A 26,036-nucleotide genomic window follows, 5' to 3' on the forward strand; every position below is an offset into this window, starting at 1 on the left:
AGCAAATAGACCCAGGTACTACGAGACAAGTCATCAACAATGGTTAAGAAGTATTTACTCCCGTCATAAGCTTCAACAGAACATGGTCCTCATAGATCACAATGTATAAGTTCAAAATTGGAAGAAGATTGATGCAGGCTGAGATTAAAGGGGAGTTTATGCTGTTTTGCTAATGGACAAATTGAACAAGGAGCTGTATTAATAGTAGAACGTGGAGTTTTGATTACAACAGGATCTTTAATTAACTGTAATCTGGAATTGAAGATATGGCCAAGGCGATAATGCCATAGATCAAAAGGATGAGTGTTTAATGTGGTATAAACAGAATGCAGATGGTGATTGTCAAAATACTTGGATAGTTTGCACATCAAGGCATCTGGAGATACTTCAACATGCTTAAGATGGTAGAGACCATGCTTCATTTCACCCAATCCAATCGTCGTCCATGACATGAGGTCCTGCAGAAAACAAGCAGTGGAAAGGAAGACAAAAAAACAAGAAACATTTCTGGTTAATGTTGGAGCCGAAAGAAGGTTGAAAGTAAAAGAAGGAACACACAAAACATTCTCAAAAGTGATCAATGTGGAGAGTTTGACTGTTCCTATGTGTGTGACTGGAACTTCTTGGCCATTTGGAAGTTCAACATTATAGGACACAGTAGCTGTTATTGCTGTAAAAAATATGGTGCTGCAGATCATATGATCTGTAGCTCCTGTGTCTATGATCCAAGGAACATTATTGATATCAAAAGATTTATGAGAGTAAGCAGAGAAGCAAGTTGTGATACCAGACATTGATGGTAGACTCGTAAAGTTGGCCATTGGAGAAGGTGTGGCAGCTGGACTTTGTTTTTCATGAAGCAACTGCAATATTTTTTGATACTGATGTGAGATCAAATTCATCTTGTCAACTTGAGTCTGAGGTAGATCTTCAGCTATAGTGACGTTGGATTGTCTGGTATGCATGTTTGGCCGTCTTCCCTTATTATGTAATTTATGACCAGGAGGATAGCCTATCAACTTGTAACATTTTTCTGCTAAATGTCCACTCATATGGCAATGGCTGCAAGTAGGCGGTGTAGCATTTCCTGCCTTAAAACAGTCTTCTAAGAGATGTCCTTGAATCTTGCAATGTGGACAGTAGGGTCTGTTAAATGACCTGAAGGTTGTGGAGGTGTTTTTGGCAAGAAAAGCCATTGACTCAGGAGCAGACGTATGAGATAACATTTGGTGTTGTTTCTCCTGTTGTTGAATAAGAGAAAAAACTTTGCTGACTTGTGGTATGGGATCCATCAACATGATCTGATCTCTCACATTAGAATATGTATCGTTTAGACCCATGAGAAACTGGATTACACAATCTTGTTGGTATCGATCAATCAACATTTTCATCTGTCCACAGGAACACTCTGGCATGGGACAATGTAAGGTTAATTCATCCCAAATTGTTTTAAGCTTCCCATAATAAACACTGACTAAATCATTTCCCTGATTTAAGTTGGCTAGAGCTCCTTTAAGTTGAAATATTCGTGGACCATTTTGCTGGGTAAGTCTCTCACAGAGTTCATTCCAAATCTCATAGGCATTATCAACAAGAATGAAAGAAGACTTTACTGAAGGACTTACAGAATTATGAATCCATGAAACAATCATGTCATTGCATCTTTCCCACGCTTCTAGAAGGGGATCATTGGGGTCTGAAGGTTTTGTGATACTGTCATCAACAAAACCAAGTTTGTTCTTGGCTCTAAGGGCTCTCTTCATGGCTCTTGCCCAAGTAACATAGTTTTCTGTGGTTAAGGGATCAGTTACCAAACCAAGAACTGACGTATCTCCATGATCAAGTCGATATGGATTGTTTGGGTCAGAGAGGTTATGGAAACGTGAGGTTGATTTTGTAGTGAATGGTGGTATTTGTTGGTTTTCAGCATCTTTTTCCATTTTTAGTTAAAGAACCGAAGCTCTGATACCATGAAAGAAATGCTGAAGGTTACAGAGGCTGAAAACCAAAAAGAAAGAAAGGAAATAAAGAACAAAACGTTTTGGCTGCTTAATCTGCAGTCCAAGCTTTCTATATTGATTGTCTCGTTAATTTACAATGAAGAAGCAGAAGGAATATATATACAGGTATCAAGGCTGACTCATTAGCCTTTCCCATGCAGAAGGAATTTGTGCCCACGCACAGTAGCATGGGTAACAGATTTTGTTATAACAATAAAGGAAAGCATAACTACCTATAGCTGTAAAATGAAATAACTGATTGTAGCTGTAAAATGAAAAAGATTACTAATCATCCTTTTTCTTTTAGCAACATTACATCCTCCTCCTCGTTCTTTAACAATCGCTCAAATTCAAATTAACAAAAACTCACTCCCTCACCATGCCAATACATACAAGAAACTCAAAAAATCTGGCTGAAAAAATTCACAATGATTTCCTTTCCCCACAAAAACAGAACCCCGCTGGAAAAAGATCCCTAGTTTGTGGCATTTCCCATTCTGGCTCTGGCTCTAGGTCCGCAAAATTCCCTTTCTTTCGTAACAATGTGGTCGGTGTCCGTGAGGTTTCAACTCCTAGGCGATCTCTGTTGCAGGACCCAAATACAAACCAACTTTTCAACAACAAGACTAGTAATTGCAAGTCTAATGATGACGGGGTTTCGTCTTCGAATAAAGTAAAAGGTGAAGTGGAAACCAGTAATAGGAGGGGTGTTATTATTGGACTTAAAGCATCCGAAGCAAGAGTGAGTGTTGTTGGTATCTGTGAAACCAAGAAACTAGAGATTGCTACTGCTGATAATAATAATAGGAAAAGAGAGAGAGCAGAGGGAGCTAATAAACGGGCTGTTGAAGGGTGGACAAAGGATCAGGAAATGGCTTTGCAAAGAGCTTTCTTTACAGCCAAGCCTATCCCTAATTTCTGGAAGAAGGGTTTCTAAGCTGGTAATTTTCTTTTCTTTTCTCTTTTGCTATTTTCTGCTTCTGCTGATATTCTTTTACCCTTCCTTTACTGTGTTTAATCATATGATATCATTGTTTCCTTAAAAAATACAATTTGAATTACAAGATGGTTACTTTAGATGGGATGGTACTATGTATATTATGCATATTTAAGATGCTTTGGCACTAGCATAACTTGGAAGCTTAGGTTTCTAGAAAACCGTAGCATGAAAAAAAAAAAGTGCAAATTTTTCTCTTGAGGTTTCCTGTGAAAGAACTCTTGCAATTTTGAGTTCAAATTACTGTCATTCTAGGCAGTGAGAGTATAGTTTGCATGCTTCAATCTTCACGTACTTTTTTATTTCATACATCAATCACAATATCCCTGGGATTAAAATGATGATGGTATGTGCTTTAATCTATTCTTAACAGCCAATGGAAAAGAGATTGGTTTATGATTTAAAGTAGGAAAACCAGAGACAAACCATTATAGAGAATATAAATTTGTATGTTTTCTGTGTTATAACATTACAGTGCATTATGCTAATGTATTGATTCTATTATTGCAAAAAATAAGTGCAGGTATGGGTGATTTACCTGGCTTGGATTTAAACAATTTCATGGTTTAATCTTTATTCTTATATTTCTCACTCTACTTTAGCTATCAAAATTAAATCAATTTTGGATAGAAATCTTTCTGACTTTGTTGCCACTAGCTGAACTATATGGCTATCAGTAAAAATTTCAGAACTCTGTTCCCTTATATATTTTCATTTGGTAAGCTCCACTGCCTCTATGGTATCTATTGAAGTCGGCAGCATCTGCTATTGCCCATATGAGCTTAGACTAGCTGAAAATTCTCCAAGTGATCGGTACTAAAGAGCTTCATTTGAGAAATTTCGAGACTAGGTCATTTGTTTTCTTCTATCTTTTGTTCAAAATAATATTTAGTCATATAATAATTTCTAGAATTTTTTTTTTTCTGAACTCAATGAATAAACTGTGGCTACTTATTATACTTCACAATTAATAAAATCTTTAACTCGTGTCATGCTGCATAGCCAATCATAATATCAACAGCTGCTTTCAGAGCTTTGCATCAGCTTTTCTACACACCGTTACCTTTTGTATAATCACGCAAGTGAAAATTAAAGAATGACATTCTTTCACTGCAAGAATTAGTCAGTATTCAATTGTTATAAAGCACAGTGATGCATTCGTTGCTTGCAATATTTTGTTAATATAATTTTCAGATATTGCGTGTAGTTGATGATCTGTAAAATATTTTTTATCTTCATACACCATCTGGAGTCAGATAGCCTATTTCCTCCTGACTCCACATGATCGCATTTACCACTTTAAAAGTGAAGGTCATTGTATCCAAATGCAGGCAACTATGTTGTTTGTTTTATCAGCTGGCAGAATGTGCCCCCCAGCAATGCCCAGGCACTGTCGTTGGTTGTTCCTAAAGGTTAACTGTGGGCTTTCTTATATCCCATGTCAAAGGGTAGTCTTGTCTTTTATTGAATTGGGAGTGGTAATTTTGTGTCCTTTTATATGTGGAAGGCAGTTTCTATCTATAAGCTTCTCTTAAAAGAGCACCAACTGTGAGCTTTATATTAACATGTGCATGAAATTAATTGCAGGTTCCTGGAAAGTCTGCACAGGATTATTTTGACAAAGTTAACTCTGACCACATGACTCTACCCCAAACCTTCCCGCGATCAAGGGCTAAGAGAATAAACTCATCACCGCTTGAATGTTTTTCAATCTCTGTTAGTAAACTGCTTAATCCCTCTGGCCCAAAGAATAAAAGATTGAGTTGTAAGCAGAAGAGTCATCTTGCACATAAAAATGTTAGAGAGTTATTGCAAAAGCAGAATCAAGTGAACCGAGATTATGAAGCAGACTTGTTCTCCATTCTTGAACCCAAACAGAATTCATCTATGCAAGATTCTAAGCTGGCTGTTGAAATTTCAACCCCAGAGCATTCACAAGAAAAACTGGGTTTTCTTCACAAACTCCATGATAGTTCTTCTGACCATAGAAGGCCCCTTTTGAGATTGAGTTCATGTGGGATAGATATTGTAAGTCCCCCAGTACTGAAGCAGGTGAAAAACAAGGCTTTACATGAGAAATATATTGACCAATTACACTGCAGAGAAGCTAAGAGAAAAGCAGCACTAGCACGGGCAGGAAAATCTGTTGCAGGAAAAGAGAATAGGGGAGAGATCAATGTTCAGAAAATAGATGTGGTTAGAGCTGCAAAAAATGCCCTAGTTTTGGATGTAAGAGATGCTATTTATCGGCTCCAAGATGTACAAACTAATGCCAGCAGCTCTTCCAATTTTCATGATAATGGTGTTGGGAGTGATGATGATGGAGGTGAAAGCGTTCTCTGAGGTAAGTGTTTTACTCTGTTGGTCGTTGTGTTTGATGATCAAGATGTAAAAAATCCCATAAAAAAGGACACGCTAATTCGGTGAATCGTAACTTCTGAATTCAACATTTGGTAGTGATAATTGTTGCTGCCTTGTATAACCCCTAATTCTTTGATCCTGTAATGTAAAATAATCTTAGGTTATACTTTTAGATTTCTCTTTTTTATTTCAGAGAAATTGTCGGTCATTCTTCCAATGGTCCATTCTTTTCTAATGTAGAAGTAATGTCAATAATGCTAGGATTGCAATGCTTTAAATTGGATTCGTAATATGTAGTAAATACCAGAGGTCTAATCATAGTTTATTTGCTCCTTGGTATACCTAATAAGCTATGCAGACCACAATGATGGACTAGATATTTGACTCTCCGATCTATATGAATTCTAAATTGTTGTAAAGAAGACGGGAATAATACTTGATTAAAGAGAGAAAAAATGACAGGAGCAGTAAAGATAGTAATGAATGTAGCTAAATTACAGCTAATGATGTACTGTAGAAAGATTTTGGATCTTTTATTTGTGCTTCTGTTGTTATTCCTTCTTCAAATTCCATGTAAAATTTCAAGGATTGAACAAGAGTTCTTATCAGAGCAGCTTATATTCTCATCATGAGATTCTCTTGAACACCTATGGCATTGTTTTGAATTTTGGCACAAAACTGATGAGATGATACCTAACCAGGAAACCTTTAGGATGGGGTGCAATACGCCCTTAATAAGGCTGATTTTGTGCGATGGTCCATGGAAACTAGAGTGCAACCTCCAAGTCAACAACCAGCAACTTCTTAAATGCAATACCTAATTTAGCATCCAAAGATTGACCAACTACTTTTGTCCATTCTGTAATGCATTTTCCAGTTTACGCAATTTATGCAGGAAGGCTAGGAACATAGGAAAGCAATTGAACAACCATCATAATTAGCTTTGGACATGAGGCCACGTGAGAACAAAATGCCTGTGCATAGTGCCCTAAGTTCGGCTGCCATTCACTTATTTCATGACTCCAAATTGTCAAAATACTCCAATCAGAATCTAACAAATATGAGAAAGAAAGAAATTTGCAGCTATCATTGTAAATCATGCACAAATCATCGTAAATATGACTTTCATAATGGAGGATGTTTAGACATGTTAACCTATTTAGAAGTGTGGTTGTAATTATTTTTTAAAATATTTTTTATACTGAAATATATTAAAATAATATTTTTTTTATTTTTAAAAAATTATTTAGCTTGTCAAAACGATCCAAAATATTAAAAAATAAATTAACAAAAATAAATTAACAAAAACAAATTTAATTTTTTAAAAACACACGGATTGGCTTGTGTTTTCAAAATGATCGGTAATAACAATAGAAGAAATAAAAAAGCAGCTAAATTCATTTTTCCAATGAAATCACGTTATAACTCAAGCAACAATAGAATTGCAACCGAAGTTAGTTACATGTATTAGCAGACCATGAACTGTTCTTCCTGAAGAGCTTCACAAAATATTACGATGCCCCAAAGTTGAAACTGAGCCACCACTGGACATTAAGAATGAAGATGCTTAATAACATTGCAGAATAGAACAGCAATAGGGGACTTCAAAGAGCAATAATAAAAATGCCAAACTATGCTATATATAAATGGCAATATGGTTCGTTTTCGACATCTATAATGTAAAACGAAGAGAAATCCTTTAAGAAAAGTATACTTGGAAATTAAAAATCCAACCACTTCTGGTAGTAGACACAAGTCTTTGGAGAGATAATGCCATCAGGTGTACACTGACTTATCCGTGGACAAACTCCACACGGGATGGAAGCTAATGCCCCTGCCTTTGGTTCCCCTCCAAGGCCTACCTTGCTAATGTATTTATAGCAAACCTCTCCAAAAGGAATTGAAGCAAACTCACCCATTCCATTACTCTTCACCTCCATGATTACATTGTCCAAAATCAAAGTCCTCAGGATCTCTTCAATTTGCTGTTTTGTCACGTCAACATTGAAGGCTGGATAACTATTGATCGAGTCTGTAACTTCCTCCAAAGTGGCAACCCCCCTCCTTTCTATTTGGCGTTTACATAACTGCTTCAGTGACTCAATAAACTCTGTATCAAGGCTCCCTTCAAGATACCATGCCCCTCCACTGATTTCCTTTGAGGGTTCAAACTCTGTTGCCATGAAATGTTTCCTCCCCTTGTTTTGGATGTTCACCACTTCTTTTATCAGTTTTTTTACCTGCAGAGCCTTGAGAGACTTATTTACCACATTATCCGGAAGTTTGGCTTCTTTTTTCATGTCTCTAGTCCAGATTCCAATATCTTGTTTGCTTCGGATCACATCATAGAGGAGACGCTCATGTTCAGTAAGAGATTGAGCTGGAGAATTCACTTCTGGCCGTTTCCTCTTAAGGGATGAAGGTCCTTGTAAACGGCTCATTCCTCCTGAGAGAACATCAAAGATGAATATGTTATGTATGATATATCAGAACAGAAATAGTTTTTTAACAGGATTCTAAAGCATGAAGCACTTGAAGTGCCAATTTTGTGTCAAGGTCAAAGATATGAAAGACATCATGTATCTCTGTACACAATGCTCGTTTTGGTGGCTGAGTAAGTGTTAAAACAAATTTGAAACTAAAACGATTAAAACACTACCAGCAGCACAAGAAAAACAAAAGATTCACACCTCCTAAGAAGCAGTACAGCTCTGAGCAGAATTTCAGATTTTATAAAAAGCCAAAACAGTTGAGACAAAAGATTAGTTTCTGAGTCGGTATTCCTTCATATGTTTTGTAATGGATCAAACACTCAGAAAGCAATAAACAGAGAGACAGAAACAACCATAACTTTTGAGAGAGATAAGGTATGGCAACTCTACTTGCAAAAGTATCTCATAAGATTTGTGCATTCACACTAAACTAGCAAAATAAGTTTTAAGGTTTTAAAACTCAACATATTCATGTCATCAATGATATGACAAAGGGCCACTGATAGGGATGGTACCATGATTTCGTAGATATTACTATATTTAGTTAAACTGTGACACAACTTGTCTTGCATCTTTCTTGATGGCTGGTAAAGGGACATTTGCAATTATGTTACATATTGGCAGGAACCCAGTCACAAGTCTTTTAATACCAGCAAAATCAGATACAATGTTCAGATTACAAAAGCTTCCTGCGATATGTCATTTTGCATGCAATCGACAAGAAACTCACATTGCTTCTCCCTGCTACTTGCAAAAGCAAAAAAACCCACCAGGTTTCAACATTGCAGCGGCAATATTGTAAAGATGAAGAAGATAATCCATGCCACTAGCACCACCATCTAATCCGAGTCTTGGTTCATGTATACCATCGTCAGCTTGTAGTCCAGAAATATTGTCACTTGGTATGCATGGTGGATTTCTCACAATACCTACAATTTGTACTTCAACATCCTTTAAGGGCTCAAACCAAGATTCTTGCCTTAGTCAATCACATCCTGAAGGCCCATACCTTTGCACATTAAGGGTTGCCACCGACACTGCAACTGGGCTTAAATCTGTGGCAATAATCTCCCATAACTCCCCAAAATTTTTCTAATACCTATAGCAATAGCATCACTACCTGTACCCACATCTGTCAACAACCCCTGTCCCAATTTTTCATTGTTGGAAACCGCATCACTTACTAGATCAACAATCAATTCTGTCTCTGACCTCAGAATCAAGACCCCTTCTTGCACACTCAACACCAAGTCCCTCCAGTGCTCACACCCTACTACTGGAAAGGCCTCCTCTCTTCAATCCTCTGCTTCCACAATTGGTAAAGATCATCCAAACCTATCCATATAATGATATTCTCATTTTTACCGCTAGTATCATATTTATACTTGGAAAAGGACAAGCACGAGATGAGTAGGGGCTGTTTTCAAGTGAGTCCTCAAGAAGCCAACTAAGCTCCTTACACAAGAGAGTGGAGTCAGGGCCATTATCAGACTCCACAAAAGACGACCCAACAGAGGAGGCAAGGGTTTTGCCCAACCATGCCATTTTGTAAGGTCTGATGAAGTAACTAAATAATTAGGTGGCTTAAAAACGAGGGGGTTTTTTGGTTTTATTGTTGTTAAAAATGGCATTGAAGAAGAGAAAATCAGTGTGCAACAGCAGCTATAAAGACATGCTCGGCTCAGGCCTAGCCTCAATGTAACCACCATCAAAAGTATATCCTGATAGATTAATATTATTGGTGCACATTTTGTTTCCTTAACCACGGGATTATTCATTTACATCGGATATTTGTTTGTTCTCTACCAACCTCATTCAAGCTTTAAAAAATGGACAAAAAACAGTCTATAAAGATCAAGATTGAAGCTTTGGATATGATGTACCACCACACACAAATTCCTGCGATTTTTAATATTTTACACCAAGTTTTATAAGCAAATTACTAAAGTCTAAGCCATTTATTTGTACTAAAAAAAAATTACAGAAAACCTCAAACAAATAACAAAATTCCTAATAATAGGTATGTGGAGAAATCACATGCTCTGGCTAGTAACTCTGTCAATACTTGGGTACTTTCTTCTTCTCAACAACATAGGGTTTTAGCTTGGGTTTTGTCAGGGGAAACCATAGTGCACAAAACCAAAATAAAATCAAATCACGGATTTAATTTCTTTAAATTATAGATATAATTTCACCATAGGGTTTTAACTATTCCACCTTAATAAATATTTTATATAAAGATGTTAAATTAGTCTACTGTAAATCCTAGATTTAATTTCTTTAAATTAAAGGTATTAAATGTTTATATAAAAATTAAAAAAAAAAATCATTATTCATCTACTGCAAATCCCGGATTTAATTTCATGTTGTTCTCTTCTAAAGCAATCAAGTTAACTTGTTTTTTCTCTTCATTTAGGTTGCCTAAACACAAGTCTGTAAACTTAACAAGTTAAAATCAGCATGTAAAAATAAAATAAAATAAGAAACATACCGAGGAGAGACTGCCGCTGCAAGCAGGGGAGTGCTGGAGATGGAAGAAGAGGAGAGGGGCTGGTGGAAGGGAGAGGAGAGGTCGCTGTTTTAGGGCTTGGGTGGCTGCGTTTGGGTTTTCACCGAGAGCAGAGAGGGCAGAGACCAGAGATGGTGGGTGGAAACTTGACACAGCAGGAGATTTTGAGGGGAGAACGATGGAGCAGGGGAGGGTTACTGTAAATATACCGTGTATTTGTTTTTATACCGGTACAGTTCCATCCATCATGACATTTTGGTGCGGTTGTTCAAAGAATCGGGGACGTTTCATGATCCATCCCACATGGCGTCGGACCAGTCCCCAGACATTGATAACATGTATCTGCTGCTCAAGTGCTCTAACATAACATTTTCTCATAAATATTTTATGTTGCAGATTCAATCTGGTTTTTGGTCCCATAAACCCGCCTTCTTATGCTGTTACTCCTCCTTCAAATCCCGAGCATAGAACAAGTATTGTCAGAGCAGCTTATAATCTCAACTGATGGGGAGAAAAGGCTAATTATATATATCATTCTTTGATGTCAAGACGTGAGATTCTCTTGAACACGTGGGCCTATGGCATCTTGACTTATTGACACAAACAGGCCGTCAATCAATAAGATGGAATCTGGGCTTTTGACTGAACCTTCTAAGGTTGGAAAGGCCCAGCCCATCTCTGATGACCCTCGAATGAGCATCCTGACGCCGGAGTGGGGCCGTTAATTAATTTTGTAATTAAACTGAGCTCCGATGGACTTGCACCCTCCAGTGTTATTAAGTAGTCATTTTCATTAACACAGCATGATAAGTTGATTGAGAAATATATTAGATTTTAAATTTATTTTTTTAAAAAAATTATTAATTTAAGTATTATAAATTTAATTGTTAATTTTAAGAATTAATCAAAATATATACTATTCGAATATTTATATTAATAAAAAAAAAGTTATTAACATGATGATGACCACTCATGCATGCATGCCGAATGGATGGATGGATTGATTGATTGAAGAGTTAGCAATATATATATATAAACAAACAGATAACATAAATTAGGAGGGTGGGTGCACCGTCCCCATGTCTTGTATATTTTTTCTAGTTACATCCAGCACCCAACTACTTTATTTTAATTACTTTATACTTGCTCTTAATTTGTCTATTTTAGGGCTTAGAGTTAATCGAATCAAAATGAACGTCCATCGTGCAAGCAGTCACCACGCTTCTTCTTCTTCTTCTTCCTCTTCTTATTTTAAAATAAATTAATCTCCTTATTTATTAGAACAAGAACAAAACAAGGCTCTATTGTAAGGTTGTCTCCCCCCACTCTATATTATTACATGCAAGTTATATCGAATATATATTAATTAAACAAAACAATTATTAGAATGAAACTTTTTTTTCTATAAATAAACAGATATAATAATAGTACTGCTCTGTCTGGTTATTCAGCATCAAATTATTATTATTATTATATGAAAATAATTTAATCAAGGCCTGAGCAATTAATTTGTTTAAGCTTCGCAATTTTTGCTGATCACGTTCTTTGCCTCCACCTCTCTTTCTATCTCCTTTCTTTTTGTAGCAAGCCTTGGATGCTTCTCTGATCACCTTACAAACTAGCTCCTTAATTAATTAACTAACTCTGCTGATCCATCCATCCATCTAACGTATTATAGTCGTCATCGTCGTCTTCTTCTTCTTATGATCCATAGGATCAATTCATGATCTTGTCTTAATTTCTCAACTACATACGTAACAACATGGGTCTGGTCAAAGGAGTGGCGCTGTCTACAAGGCAAAGGCAACAACCTCTTGGTCTAGCCTTGTGCTGCCTATATATTCTTCAACCACTGCTGCTGTTGCTGAGTTCCGTAAGTGGTACTGGAGTCAACTGGGGAACACAGGCAACACATCCTCTGCCGCCTTCCACGGTGGTTAACTTGCTCAGAGACAACGGTTTCCAGAAGGTTAAGCTATTTGATGCTGATTCAGCTACTCTAAATGCTTTTGCTAATTCTGGGATTCAAATCATGGTGGGCATCCCCAATGATATGCTCTATACTCTGGCTAATAGTGAACAAGCTGCTGAGAACTGGGTGGCCAAGAACGTCTCTTCCCATATCTCTTCTGGCGGCATAGACATCAGGTAATCCATCAAACCCTTCCTTCCCTTCCCTCTTAATTTTTTTTTCCTTTGACTTGGATTTATATGCCGATCAATATTCAATATTGAAGCACTCGATCAATATGTTTTGACTTGATTTACACAAGCCAAGTAAGTGTCAAGTAAGTGTCAAGTAAGAAGAAACGAGTGATCATGACTAGGATCAAATCATACCATATCAGCTTGCTTTGGCTGCTTTTGTGGTGTTTATGTTCCACTATATGTGGAGCATTTCTTGTATTGGAGGATTTGTTCGCCAGTAATTTTGAGCTATTTATAAGGTACGTTGCAGTTGGAAATGAGCCGTTCTTGTCAACATACAATGGAAGCTTTCTGGGAACAACTCTTCCTGCTCTGCAAAATATCCAATCTGCTTTAACGAAAGCCGGACTAGACGCTCGGGTGAAAGTCACTGTTCCCCTCAACGCTGATGTATATGAGAGTCCCACAAATCTCCCGTCCGATGGTAACTTCCGCTCAGACATCCAAGATCTCATGCTGTCGATTGTCAAGTTCTTGAGCGACAATGGGGCTCCCTTCACTGTCAACATCTATCCCTTTATAAGCCTTTACACTAATCCTAATTTCCCCCTAGGCTTTGCATTCTTCAACAACAGCAGTTCGTCTTCCTTTACTGATGGTGGAAAAATATACGACAATGTGTTCGATGCGAATCATGACACCCTTGTATGGGCCTTGCAGAAAAATGGATATGGAAACTTGTCCATAGTCATTGGGGAGATTGGATGGCCTACCGATGGAGACCAAAATGCAAACTTGAACTATGCACAGCAGTTCAACCAAGGGTTTATGAATAATGTCATTGCCGGTAAGGGAACCCCAATGCGTCCTGCTCCTGTGGATGCCTATTTGTTTAGTCTCTTAGACGAGGATGCCAAAAGCATTCAACCTGGTAATTTTGAGCGACACTGGGGATTGTTTTACTTGGATGGACAGCCTAAGTATGCACTTAGCCTGGGGACGACGAATTCAAATGGTCTGGTGCCAGCAAGGGGTGTGACCTATTTAGCTCAAAAATGGTGTATTATGTCTCCATCAGCAAGCCTTGACGATCCGCAGGTGGCACCAAGTGTGAGTTATGCTTGTGCTAGGGCAGACTGTACTAGTCTGGGCTATGGGACATCTTGTGGAGATCTAAGTGCACAGGGCAACATCTCCTACGCATTTAACAGTTACTACCAGCAGAACAATCAGCTTGAGAGTGCTTGTGGGTTCCCGGATAATCTTTCAGTTGTTACAAGCAATGATCCATCTACCGGGACTTGCAAATTTAGGATCATGATTCAAAGTCACTCAGTCACATCTGGTGTTGAAGGTGGAAGAGGGTTTTCAATGTCTAGTTTTGTAGCCTTCGCCTTCGCGTTTCTTTCAGCGTTTTTGTGATTTTTGGGGACTGATTGTATTGGACTGTTACTTGTATTTCCTTGATTGGTATGTATAGAGAAGGAGATAAATTGAGAATTTGAGCCTGTAACTTTTAAGCCTTTAAGCACAAGTACTAAACAATCGGAACACAGCAGGATAGTTCCCAACTGGTCTCGTGCTGCTGTTCGGAAGAGTCACGCATCCAAACATGAATGAAGATAGCCTGCAAATGCCTACCAAACTCTGAATCAGCTCCTCCATGAATCATAAGTCCTCTGTGTTTCTGAAAATCAATTTTAAATATTACTCGCGTTCTTATGCTGAAAAGAAGCAGTAGCAGGAATGTCAATCAAACAGCCACCCCTGTTAAAGACGACTTCTATCGCAATAATAATAATAATTAAGTAAAAAACTAAAAAGCGAGGGGTGTTTAAAATATGCATTCTCTCACATTTTATTATAAATAAATTCTCTCACATTTTATTTAAAACTGTTTTAAAAATTGTTTTTTTTTTATATATAAATTGTTTTTTGATTTGATCCTTAATTTTTTTTTTTGAGTGATTATATTTTTTTTTAAGGTCAAATTAAAAAATAATTAGATCAAATTTATTGGATAAGGATAAAATTGAAACACAGGGGATCAAAGTAGAAAAAACATCATAAATAGATGATGGTTTCAAAGTTCACACAAAGAATTTAATTTAGTCCTCATATTTTAAACATTGCACATATTCAGCACATGTATACTTTTTTCAATTCAATTTTGGTATAAAAAGTTTATTTTTCTTATTTTTTTAGTCCCTAATTTAAGAAATGAGAGATAAAGGTTGCCGAGTTCTAGCAGTAGAGAGAAAAAATATCGTTGACATTAATTTTGACCATCAAAACAATTAATATTTATGTCAAATGGTTCCAATTAATAATGGGAGTTCATATTAGATGTTTTTTTTTTTTTACCTTTAAAACTTGTGAAAAAACATATCAGAGCTCAGGTAAATTTTTTATTTCATGTTAATTTTGATTCTTGTAATGGTTTTTTTTTTTTTTGTTTTTTTAGGTAATGGATAGGTTTGATTGAATAAAAAAATTATTTAATAAACAAATTTAGCAAACACAATAGGGTAAATATCTCGTCATGCGAGATGAAATATCTTAATCTACATTTATCTCTTGATTTTTTTAGTTTTTTATTTTTAGTTATTACTTATGACTTTTTTTTCATTTATTAACAAATATAGTTGTCGATTTATTTTTATTACATGTATGCATGAATGTTTTAATTTTCTATAAATACACATCAAAAAAAGCTTGTGTATATCCATTTTTTATTGAAAAAAAAACATATGGCCCGCAACATAGAGTAGGTTACATAACTATTAAGTAAATCTAAAAGATGTCATAAAAAAAACTAAGCACACGTTCATTGTTCATTCTCTCACATTTTATTGAAGACCCACTATTCAAAATTTTTCTTTTTTCAATTTGATCCTCATATATTTATTTTTCGCAATTGCATCGTTTTTTGATCAAATTGAAGGACAATTAGATCAAATTTATTGATTAAGCACAAAATTGAAAGACATCAATTAAATGGGTAATGATTTCAAAGTTCACACAAAAGTTTACAAACTATACATATTCGGTCCCTCAATGTTTTTTCAATTCGATTTTAGTATAAAAATTTATTTGTGTTATTTCTTAGTTCCTGATTTGAGAGAAGAGCGAGAAATAGAGGTTGTCATATTTTTGCGCTAAAGAGAGAAAAATGATGTTGCCACCAATTTCGACCATCAAAATAGTCAATCTTGGTGTCAAAGGTTTTCATTTGGTGATAGGAGTTTCACTTAGATGTTTTTGTGCCTTGAAATTGCCTAAAAAAATTAGATATGAGCTTGAAAAAAAATTTGGTTTCGAGTTGATTTTGGTTTTTTGTGTGGTTTTTTTTATTTTAATTTTTTTGTTGTTTTTTAAGGTCATTTATGAGTTTGCCGAGAAAGTTTAGGTTTTTTTTCAAGTGTTTTGGGTTGAAAATAAGTTTTAGAATAAAAAACAACATAGAACCAGTTTTTCCAGCCATTATATTGGCTGAAATTTGGGCACGTGAAGCATCATCTAACTTTTTTTCTCTAAAAAAATAATGGGACAGACAATTTGTCAATCTGTCACAATACATTAAAAAAAAAATATTAGGGCGGAGCACAATCCCTTGCTAGACAGGTTAGGCACTAGCCCGTCCTCTATCTTTTTTGTTTTGTATTTTTGTCTTAAAAATACAAATGTATTTTTTAAAATAATTTTTAATTTATATTTAAATTAATACAATTTATTTTTATTTTTTTTGTTTTTTGTATTTAGTCTTTTTAAAATACTTATTATTTTTTAATTATTTGGTTTGTATTTAGTGTTTTATGAGATTATTCTAATTCATCTATATATTTTTTTAATTTTTTATATAATTAAACTTTATTTTAAAAAAATATTTTTTGATGGTAATTATAATAAGTGCAACCTTGCAAGATTTTTTTTTTCCTTTGATTTTATTCAATCAATTTTATATGTATGTCTATTTATACAATTATTTTATTAAATAAACAAAATATTTTTAATAAACAAAATCATTAAACACAATCAAATATATTGATTTTACATTCCCATATCAACCTTTCCATATACATATTTAATTATTATTAGTGTTTTTTTATTATTATTTATTAAAGCATATGGTTCTTGATTGATTTAATTAGATTCATGTATAAGTTTTTTACTGTTAATATTTTTTTATATAAAAAAATTGAAAAAGCCTATGTATTTAATTTTTATAGGACTTCGTTAATTTCCCTGATATATATATATATATATATATATATAGGAGAAAATTGTCTAAACCGAATGGTCATGAGTGATAGTCTCATCAAACACTAACAAGAAGAAAACCAAAAATTAGTGCAGCATTGCATCTCAAAATAGCCACCATCCAGACCTGCAGACAATAGCCTACAAATTCCTCTCCAAAAGCTGTCAATTCCTCCGTGCATTTTCCCCAAATAAACATTTCTTATCACATTAATGAACTCAAAATACCATGGCCCTGGGATTTATTAGTAAAGTACAAGCCAATGAGGTAATGTTGAAATAATCAGCCACATCAATCTTATCCAAAGATTTCGCTAATATACAGTGCCCATGCCCATTTACCCTCATACTTGCCATCTATTCAAACTCAATTCTGGTTATTTGATCACCTCTCAGTATAAGAGTGATGACAATAAATAGTGAAGAAAAAAAAAAACACAAGTCCTCACCAAATTCAAGCTACTGCAATGTTCCACCATTCCCACAGCTATTCTTTTGGAGGTGGTCTCTTGATCTTATATCAGCCTGCAGTTAAAGCAATATGGTAATGACCAGATAAAATAGCAAAGTCCCCCAACAGGATGCATAAACAAAAAAAGGAAATGAAAAGAATAGTGTCACAAGCATTTGACAGTTCAAAGTTATGAGCTACGGTTAAACGCATAGTCACCAACTTTTACATTAATCTCTTTTACCTCCCAGCTTTCAGTAAAACATGGAACATGACCATCGAATAAATAAGGGCCTTTGAGAGTAATGTTTGAGACCAGATGCACTGTCATATTTGAGACGGATTATAGCAAATCATCAAACAATTCATGGCCACTTAATGAGATTTCCTCCTAACCACCCATTTAACCATGTGCTTACCTTCACTAAACATGACGTTTCAAATCACTAAACTAGCATCAGGCTTCAAAAGGAATTAAATAGAAAAGCTAGCTATTGTGACAGAATGCTTCTCCATGAACAAGACAACATCTACAGGACATTAGAGCTTTTATCCAACAGCTATCTCATTTGAGACACAGCCAAATATAATAGCTAAAGACCAATAAGGTTAATCCCACTACTGTTAGGAGAACTCTCACATCATTTTTATTGGCCTTTCATTAAGTTGCAAAAGCAAGACAACAGAATCACAGTTAAACTAGTCTGGATGTGGTAAATGTTGACTTAAATATTAGTTTGTTCATTGTCTATTCTGTCTGAATACTACTACCAAATCCTTCATGGAGAAAATACCACTAGTGAGTGACACTTTCAAAACTTTAAAATTTATAAGGTTTCACCTGCCGGATAGGCTCTGGCACACGATACTTGCAAATCATTTTCACAATTTTGATGGCAGTATTGAGCGAGACACGGTGACCAACTGAAATATATATGGGTTTGCATGAGCCCTTGGTTGATCTCATCGCCTGTTAAAGAAAAAAAATCAAAGACATAAAGATTTGAAGAACATTGTCATGAAAAAGACTTCTGGAGCAGAAGAGAAGATGATGCTCTGAATAAAATATATGACCAAAGCATTTATAGACTCTATTTAATTTATTTTTTTCACTGTATTGAGGTAGCTGATGCCTACTAAATGTTTATAGACTCTATTTAAACGCTTGAGGTCATGAGGTAGCAGATGCATGATGAAAAGCAGTTCTTATTTAAAAACATATGCACCAATTCCTCTATAAACACTCTACCATCCAATCATCCAGAGTCAAACTTGATGTTGAAGGATGGACATTTTCAGTTCTACTACATGGCAGAAAAAAGTAACCAGAAATTCATCAATTAAAAAAAACTTCCCATACCACTATAACTAAGATAATCCATGTGTATTTACAAGCTAACCACATTACTATTGCATTTGTATTTATAACAAAAGAAGCAGAAATAGGAATCTCGTAAAATGGACACCCTGAAAAAGACAGCTTCTAGGATGAAGTACTAATTTAGGACTTTGTTACATTCCCTGAGAGTAATATACTGCAGTGGTAATAGGGGGAAACTATCTAAAATGAAAGGAAGAATTAAACAAGAGAAACACCAAGGACAGATTGAAGATGAGGGAGAATGTGAGCTTGATCATCCCTTAACTGCTCTTTGCAAATTTCTACAGCTTTGATTTTAAAAACCAATTTCAATTATAATAATTAGAGTGCTTGATCCTTGGAACATCTGTACACATGGCACAAAAGGTATGAGGAGGGATTCGCCAAGCTAACTTCATTGAGTTTTACATGAAAGATGATAAAGATCTCAGCAAGACCTCGTAGACTGATCCCTTAACAACTTGCCATTTCACAAGTGCTTGTGATCAAATTGTGCAATGTATCACTCAGAATAAAATTTTTACGCTGAGTTAGAAGAAGATGATGAGTAAAATCTGTTACCGCTCCCCATACAGGGCCAGAGGATCCTGTCAAAGTAATAAAATCTTCACCACGGCTATCTTTGGCCTGAAGAAGCTTTCTCACTCCAGATTGAGTGAGACCATCAACATGATGCAGCTAAGACATACAAACCAGAAAATAGAGGGAAAAGGTCTTAACGATAGGACAAGTTAAGTGATGAAATAAGAAAGGCTAGTTGAATTGCGAATACCCTAAAGAAATCAACGAGAAACTTAATTAGAAGACTAATAGTGGCTACAATAGTTAGCATTAGGTAATAAAAGAGTGGTAATTGAGAAGTAGTAAGAGGTTAGTTACATTCTTTCCTATGCCAATGGTGGGGATATTAGCCAGAACACCAAGATGGCAAGCCAAGCCGAAACCTGTGAAAGAGAGCTATTTGCTATATGTAATGCAATGCATAAAAAGAAATGAAGATTCAATGGAAAAAGAGGGAGAGAAACTTGCCTCGAGGATGAAGCAAACCATTGCCATCAACAAGCAGTAACTGTTGAATAAAACAGAGACAACCTTAATTTCAGATAAACCTTAATTAACAGGCAACGCAAGAGAGTAGGAATCAATTCATATGATGCATGGAAGGTATTTATGGTAGGATATTATCATATTCATAATGGGGATGGGAGGGGAGGGATGGAATTAAAAAGAAAGAGGATTGTGGATTGGCTGACCTGGGGGTAGAATGGATTGTCAGTGTTTTTCATCTTCTGTAAAAGTTGTAAGAGTATTGGAGCCTAAAAATCATCATCATCATCATCATCAATGAGAAATAAAGAAGGAAAGAAAGAATCGCAATGATAATAATAGATTCTACTGACCTCTCGGAAAGCAAGGAAGGAAGGAATATAAGGGACATCGAAATTGGTGAGGAGAAAGAAATCTTGGTAGACGACTTGCAGAGTGGGAGTGGTGATATCCAAAACAACAAGGCTTCCACATCCGCATGCTGCCGTTGATGCTGCTGCTGCTGAGTCTAATTCCTTAGAATAGCTTACATCAACCCCACCCACATATTTCAATAACGTTCCTTCTTCTTCTTCTTCAACAGCAACATTGCCGCTACTGCTGGGTATGGGCAGTTTCCAAGGGAAATCATCCTGTGTTATCAACCTCTCTTTAAGTAAATCTTGAATCCTGCTTTTAACAACATGTAATCAATCGATCGATCAAATATATCACATAAATCACTGCTATACGAACGAGACAACAGCATTCAAGCAAGCAAACGAGTAGCAGCCTAGCATCATACTCTCTCCATTGATTTTGGATTTCAATTGATGATGATGATGATGATTCTCCCCGATCCCGTCCATGACAAAGACCATGATCATCCATAGATGTATTCGTTGCTTGCAAGCTTGCCTAAGAACAAGAACAATCTGATTGGAAAAAAAAGGGGGGCGGGGGATTCAGTTAATCTTCAGCTCAATTTTTTTTTTTTTTTTTTGAACTATCTTCAGCCCAGTTGCCAAAACCACAGATTTAGTAACAAATGATGAGAACTTCAACCGCTAGCTTGTCACCCATCAGGATCGAAGGAAATAAATTATTCAAATTTATGTCGATTTTGAAGGATTGAAAATCAAATTTTTTTTATATTTGATAGTATATCATAAAAAATATATTAAAAAATATATTTTAATACTTAATTATATCGTAAAAATAAGTTGTAAAATAATTTATTAATAATTTATTTTATTTTTAACTTTATTAATAGAATAAAAAATAAATTTTACAAATTAAAAAGTGAGAATAAAATTGAAAAAAAAAATTTATAAAATATTTTAAATAAAATAAATAAAAATTAAAATAATAAATCAACAGATAAATTTAAAAAAAGATAAAATAAAAAAATTTTCTTAAATTATTTCAAATAAAATAAATAGCAATCAAATGAATGAAAATAAAATCAAATAGAAAAAAAATCATTTAAGAAAATAATAAAATAAAATAAAATAAAAACTAAAGTTGATATAAAAATCAAATTTTAAAAGATGGGATTGAAAAAAAAACGATTCAAAAAAATATAGCAATTAAAAATTTAAGGATAAAATTTGATATAATTAACAAATAATATGATATTTTAAAAAATTTTATAATTTTTAAAAAATATTTTCCATCAAAAATAAAAAGAAATTTTTTTTTCAAAAAAAAACTAAGCCTAATTTTTCTTTAACTGAAAATTATTTTTTATTAATCAATTTTTTAATAACAAATAAATATAAAAAAATTACCATTTTTACAAAACAAACATGCCTTAATTCTTTGATGCTGTTTTATGTAGGAAAATGACTTGTAATCAATGCTAAGAAGAAAAAATAAAAATTGGTCTGAAACATTATTTACTAAAACTAATAATAGATAAATTAAAATCTTAAGGATTAAATTGAAGTTTTCCATGTTAAAACTTAAATGAGTTGTGGTTTTTTTTTCTTTGTCAAAGTTGATCCTTTCTTTTAATTTCTATCAATTTGTAACTAAAAAGTAAAATTCAATCTTGCAAAATTAATTTTTAATTAATTCCCGAGTATTTCTTGAGACTTCATGTACGCAAGAGAATGCAAAATAAAAAAAGATATAGGAATGTAACTTTTGGAATCATAAAACTGAAAATAACAAAAGTTCAATAAACAAAGCAAAAGAAAAAACGCGTGCATTGTTCACACACACACACACACACACATATATATATTCAATCAAACTTCCACCCATTTTACCAAAAACGAAATCTTGATTTTCTAATTAACGTGCGTGTTCATTGAAACAAGCAAGATGCCAACAACAGAGGCATTGACATCGAAGAGGACTCCATTTTAGAACTGGAAAAGGTCCAAAATCAACAATAGCTAGCAGAACACACAAGTACTGCTTCAAAATGCTACCATCTTCCTTTCTACCCTGTCGTCTCGATCACATGATGAACTAATTAAGATATACAGACCTTTTTTTCAAGCTACAAGTCTTCAAAGGTTAGAAGTTTAAACAGCATCATTTCCGACAAACTTCCTCACAACACGATATCCAAGGTGTTCATGTGTGACCATCCCAAGAACTCTGCCTCTTGCATCAAACACTGGAGCTCCAGAGGATCCCGGCACAGCTGATATGTCACTAACCATAAACATCGGCTGACTTTTATTCCCAAAATCGAGCCCAAGGGTGCCGTAGGTACCATAACCAGTGATTTTCGCAGCAGTGAAGACGTGAGGGAGAATTGCAGACATGGAAATAATGTAGACCTCTTGTCCAATATTTTTAACTGTATCATCCCCAAGATACAGTTCAGCATAATCATCTTTATTCTTCTGATACTTCAGAACACAAAAATCACTTTCTCTATCATACTTGGATATGGATGCTTTCGTTCCATCTTTTTGTGAAGCTGTGATGATTGTAGGCTCCAAATCACCCTCCAAAACACGAGCACAGGTGATAATATGACGACCCTCGTCGATGATAACACCAGAGCCGCTGCCACCCTTTTTATTCTCAACGTTAACAACTGTTGGAGCCATGCAGTCGAAAAACTCTTTTAATTGACTACCTTTAAGATCATCAAGGTATCCTTGATCTTCAGTAACCTTCCAATAAGTTTTTAAACCCATTAATTTTCTGAGAGAGAGAGAGAGAGAGAGAGAGAGAGAGAGCACTAAATACTTCAATGTTTAAACGACGCACCCACAGATTAAATAACAATAACTCATGCACAGGATACTGCTTTTCATGCATTTTACATGATATAGCTCTTCATGCATTTGGCATTTTCCATGGTACAATACTAAAAGGCGTGGGAAAGTACTGTAACTTTCCCACGCCTTTTATGTGTTTTCACTGTGCACTGCACAGTGCACAGTGAAACTGTTAGCTGTACTTTTTTTTTTTTTTTTTTTTGTCCTTATGAGTTTTTTTTTTTTTTTGCTTTTTTTTTTTTTGTATTTTTTTTCTTTTAATGAATTTTTTTTGTTTAATTTAGTTTGTTAATTTGAAATTTTTTTTATTTAGTTATTTTACTTTCATGACACAGATCTCAGGTATGACGGGTTAACTTGATTTGACAAGTGAACCCGGAATTTTTTTTCTCCTTTTCTTTTTAATCAATTTTTTTAGTTTAGTTTAGTTTGTTAATGTTAAATTTCTTTTTATTTACTTATCAGACTTTCATGACACATATCTCAAGCTTGACGAGTTAACCTGGTTTGACGAGTTAACCCGTCAATTTTTTTTTATATAGTTGTTAAACTTTGTAGTCAGACACACATTCAAAGCTCTTAGTTCTGGTGTTGCAGCCAAACACACTTAAACTTGAGTCATGTAAATTTAATATTATTATTAATATTATAAATATTACTCTTGGACCAAACGTTGCAGCTAGACCCAATGCTCTTGAGTATATCTTTGTAGAAAAACCTAACATTCTTAGATCTTAGATTTTTTATATATTTTTTATGCAATAAAAAAAAAATAACCCATGGCTTATGTCTTTGTTTTTGTTTTTGTTTTTGTTTTTTTTTTTTCTTTTTAAACCTTTTTTATTATAGACTACATCGTGTAGTCCTCAATGAAAAGACTGATGTCTTTATTTATTTTTTTGTCTATAGTTTCTTAATCTTAATTTTTTTTTATTTAATTATTAAACTTTCATGACATGAATTCTAGGTTTAACGAGTTAACCCAATTGATTTAGATTTTTTTTTTTTTCCTATAGGTTTTTTTTCTTCTTTTTTTTTTTTTTTTTTTTTTTTAATTTTTTTTTTTTTTTTAATATTAAATATTTTTTTTCTATTTAGTAATCACACTTCCATGACACGAATTCCCAGGTTTGATTAGTTTGAACCTTGTAGATTCAAATTTTTTTTTCTTTTTCCTCATTAGTAAAAGGTTGGTGTCTTTTGTTTGTTTTTGTTTTTTTCCTTTTTAATTGATTTTTTTTCGTTTAATTTAGTTTGTTAATGTTCAATTTTTTTTTCTATTTAATTATCAAACTTTCATGACACAGGATCCCGGGTTTGAAGGGTTAACTTAGTTAATTCTGGATAACCCGTTAATTTTTTATTCTATTTAGTTATCAAACTTTCACAACACGGAATCCAAGGTTTGACAGGTTAACCTAGTTAATTCATATTTTTTTTTTTCTATTGTTTTTTTTCTTTTTAATTAATTAATTTAATTATTATACTTTTATAACACAACCTTGCAGTTAAACCTACATCCAAGGCTATTAGATCAGGTATTGTTGTCCAGACTCACTTAAATTTGGGTCATGCAAGTTTAATGTTATTATTAATATTATAAATATTACTTTTGGGTCAAACTTTGTAAAAAAATATATAACTTTATAGAAATTTTTACTTTTAAATCTTATTTTTTTTTTTTATATATAAAAAATTAACCTGCAATGTCATACGGATACGTAATTAGTATATATTCTATCAACGAAGTCTTCTAAGCCACTAAACAATGCCCAAGATTGTTTTCAATATACATGTGCCCCTCTGTTACGTATTCTAATCATGCCATAAACTCTCTTGTCAGGAAACAATTATCACATTTTAACATGACTACAATATACATGTGTTCCTTCGGTTTATTCTGGGTATCCATTGAAAAAAACTAAAATCCCCTTGAGAATTACTGCATGTATAATGAAGATTATTATCCTTTATTTTGAATTTTAAGAGAAATAATTATTTTAAAGATATCATGCTATATTTATAATTTATAATTCTGGTTTTTTTATGAAAAAAAATATTAAAAATAATTTTATCTTTATAATATTTTAGCTCACCGTAAAAATAACAAGAAATAATATAATATTCTTTCTTGGCATATTATAAGCCCCTTCACGACTAAACTTATTTTTTCTGGGGCATGTTCGAAATAAAATGATCATAAAAGTTTTTTAGACCCATTAAAAATGAATTTATTAAAATGAAAACCAAGTTTCCCTTGGAGGAGAAGTCAGGGGAGAGTGATCAGACCGAGGGGGAGACTCGTACAATTGGCATTGCTAAATCAGACAATGCACCACGACTATAGACATGTTCTACATGATGGGATGGACATCAAATTTATGTTATGGGCTGTAGAGTAACAATGGGTTTTCTACACAATGGGATGGGCTTCAAATTTATTTTATGGGCTGGAGAAAAATAATGGGCTTTGTATTAAAAACATTGGGTTATAAATGGGCTGGGTTGTGACTAATAAACTCAATCTTACTTAAAATTTAGTTATTATTTGAAGATAAAAAAGATGAAATCAATGGGACATATCTTTATCTGAAAAATAATATAAATTTACTCTAAATTTATTTTTATATTTTTATTTTTGTTCTTCTAACCAAAATACTCTCTCTCTCTCTCTCTCTCTCTTAACAAAATAAATTTTAGTTTTGATAAAATTTCATTAGTTACAAAATTATTAATTATTATTAATTACCAAAAACACTAAAGGAGTGTGGTCACATCCACAAAACATTATATACTATAATAATATTGTTTTTCTTTCTTTTGTTTAGTTTTTTTTTTTTAATTTCACCTCATTCAACAATTACGTCGTTTATATATTTTTAATTTTACCATTTAGTCTTTGATTGTTTTGAGAATTGTATTTCATATATTTTTTTTTTTAATTTTTTTTTTTATATGTTTGATTATATACCAGTTTTATTGATTTTTTTTTCTTAATTTCAACTTTCAACATTAGATATGTTGGAAATGGAAGCTTTATAATTTAGTTTGGTTTGCTTTATTTAAATTTATCACAATCTCATAATCCGGGTCGCAAGTTAAATTAAGTTGACTATGATCATTTTGTTTTTTTTTTTTTCCTATTTGATTTTTTTTTAAAATTTAT

At 33.9% G+C, this 26,036-nt stretch overlaps 4 protein-coding genes and 2 pseudogenes across 5 annotated transcripts; 2 read left to right on the top strand and 4 right to left on the bottom strand.

The window, feature by feature from the left end:
• The first annotated feature begins 2,345 nt into the window (after positions 1-2,345).
• Positions 2,346-6,507, top strand: LOC118059509 (uncharacterized; annotated as a pseudogene).
• A 466-nt stretch (positions 6,508-6,973) lies between these two features.
• LOC118059489 (uncharacterized) lies at positions 6,974-10,853 on the bottom strand. Its single transcript, XM_035072380.2, has 2 exons — positions 10,342-10,853; positions 6,974-7,804 (listed from the first exon to the last, which is right to left on the bottom strand). The coding sequence occupies exon 2, from the start codon at positions 7,797-7,799 to the stop codon at positions 7,080-7,082; it is 720 nt and encodes a 239-aa protein (XP_034928271.1). The 5' UTR covers positions 7,800-7,804; positions 10,342-10,853; the 3' UTR covers positions 6,974-7,079.
• On the bottom strand, positions 7,815-10,335 carry LOC118059488 (uncharacterized; annotated as a pseudogene).
• Positions 10,854-11,540: 687 nt separating the features above from the next.
• On the top strand, positions 11,541-14,078 carry LOC118059447 (glucan endo-1,3-beta-glucosidase 5). The gene is made up of 2 exons (XM_035072305.2): positions 11,541-12,507; positions 12,807-14,078. The coding sequence occupies exons 1-2, from the start codon at positions 12,122-12,124 to the stop codon at positions 13,927-13,929; spliced, it is 1,509 nt and encodes a 502-aa protein (XP_034928196.1). The 5' UTR covers positions 11,541-12,121; the 3' UTR covers positions 13,930-14,078.
• A 2,903-nt stretch (positions 14,079-16,981) lies between these two features.
• LOC118059451 (uncharacterized) lies at positions 16,982-20,692 on the bottom strand. Of its 2 annotated transcripts, XM_035072308.2 has the most exons (8): positions 20,431-20,691; positions 20,000-20,315; positions 19,853-19,915; positions 19,629-19,668; positions 19,479-19,543; positions 19,161-19,277; positions 18,060-18,188; positions 16,982-17,292 (listed from the first exon to the last, which is right to left on the bottom strand). In XM_035072308.2, exons 1-8 carry the CDS (start codon positions 20,514-20,516, stop codon positions 17,227-17,229), a joined length of 882 nt encoding a protein of 293 aa, XP_034928199.1. In that variant the 5' UTR covers positions 20,517-20,691; the 3' UTR covers positions 16,982-17,226. The 2 variants fall into 2 exon arrangements, with proteins under 2 accessions (XP_034928199.1, XP_034928200.1); XM_035072309.2 differs by lacking the exon at positions 19,161-19,277 and having other exon boundaries at positions 20,431-20,692.
• A 1,467-nt stretch (positions 20,693-22,159) lies between these two features.
• Positions 22,160-22,696, bottom strand: LOC118059493 (uncharacterized). Its single transcript, XM_035072385.1, has one exon. It carries the CDS (start codon positions 22,694-22,696, stop codon positions 22,160-22,162), a length of 537 nt encoding a protein of 178 aa, XP_034928276.1.
• Between the last annotated feature and the right edge of the window lie 3,340 nt (positions 22,697-26,036).

The sequence above is a fragment of the Populus alba genome, chromosome 18 (assembly GCF_005239225.2).
Source record: "Populus alba chromosome 18, ASM523922v2, whole genome shotgun sequence".
NCBI classification, from domain to species: Eukaryota; Viridiplantae; Streptophyta; class Magnoliopsida; order Malpighiales; family Salicaceae; genus Populus; species Populus alba.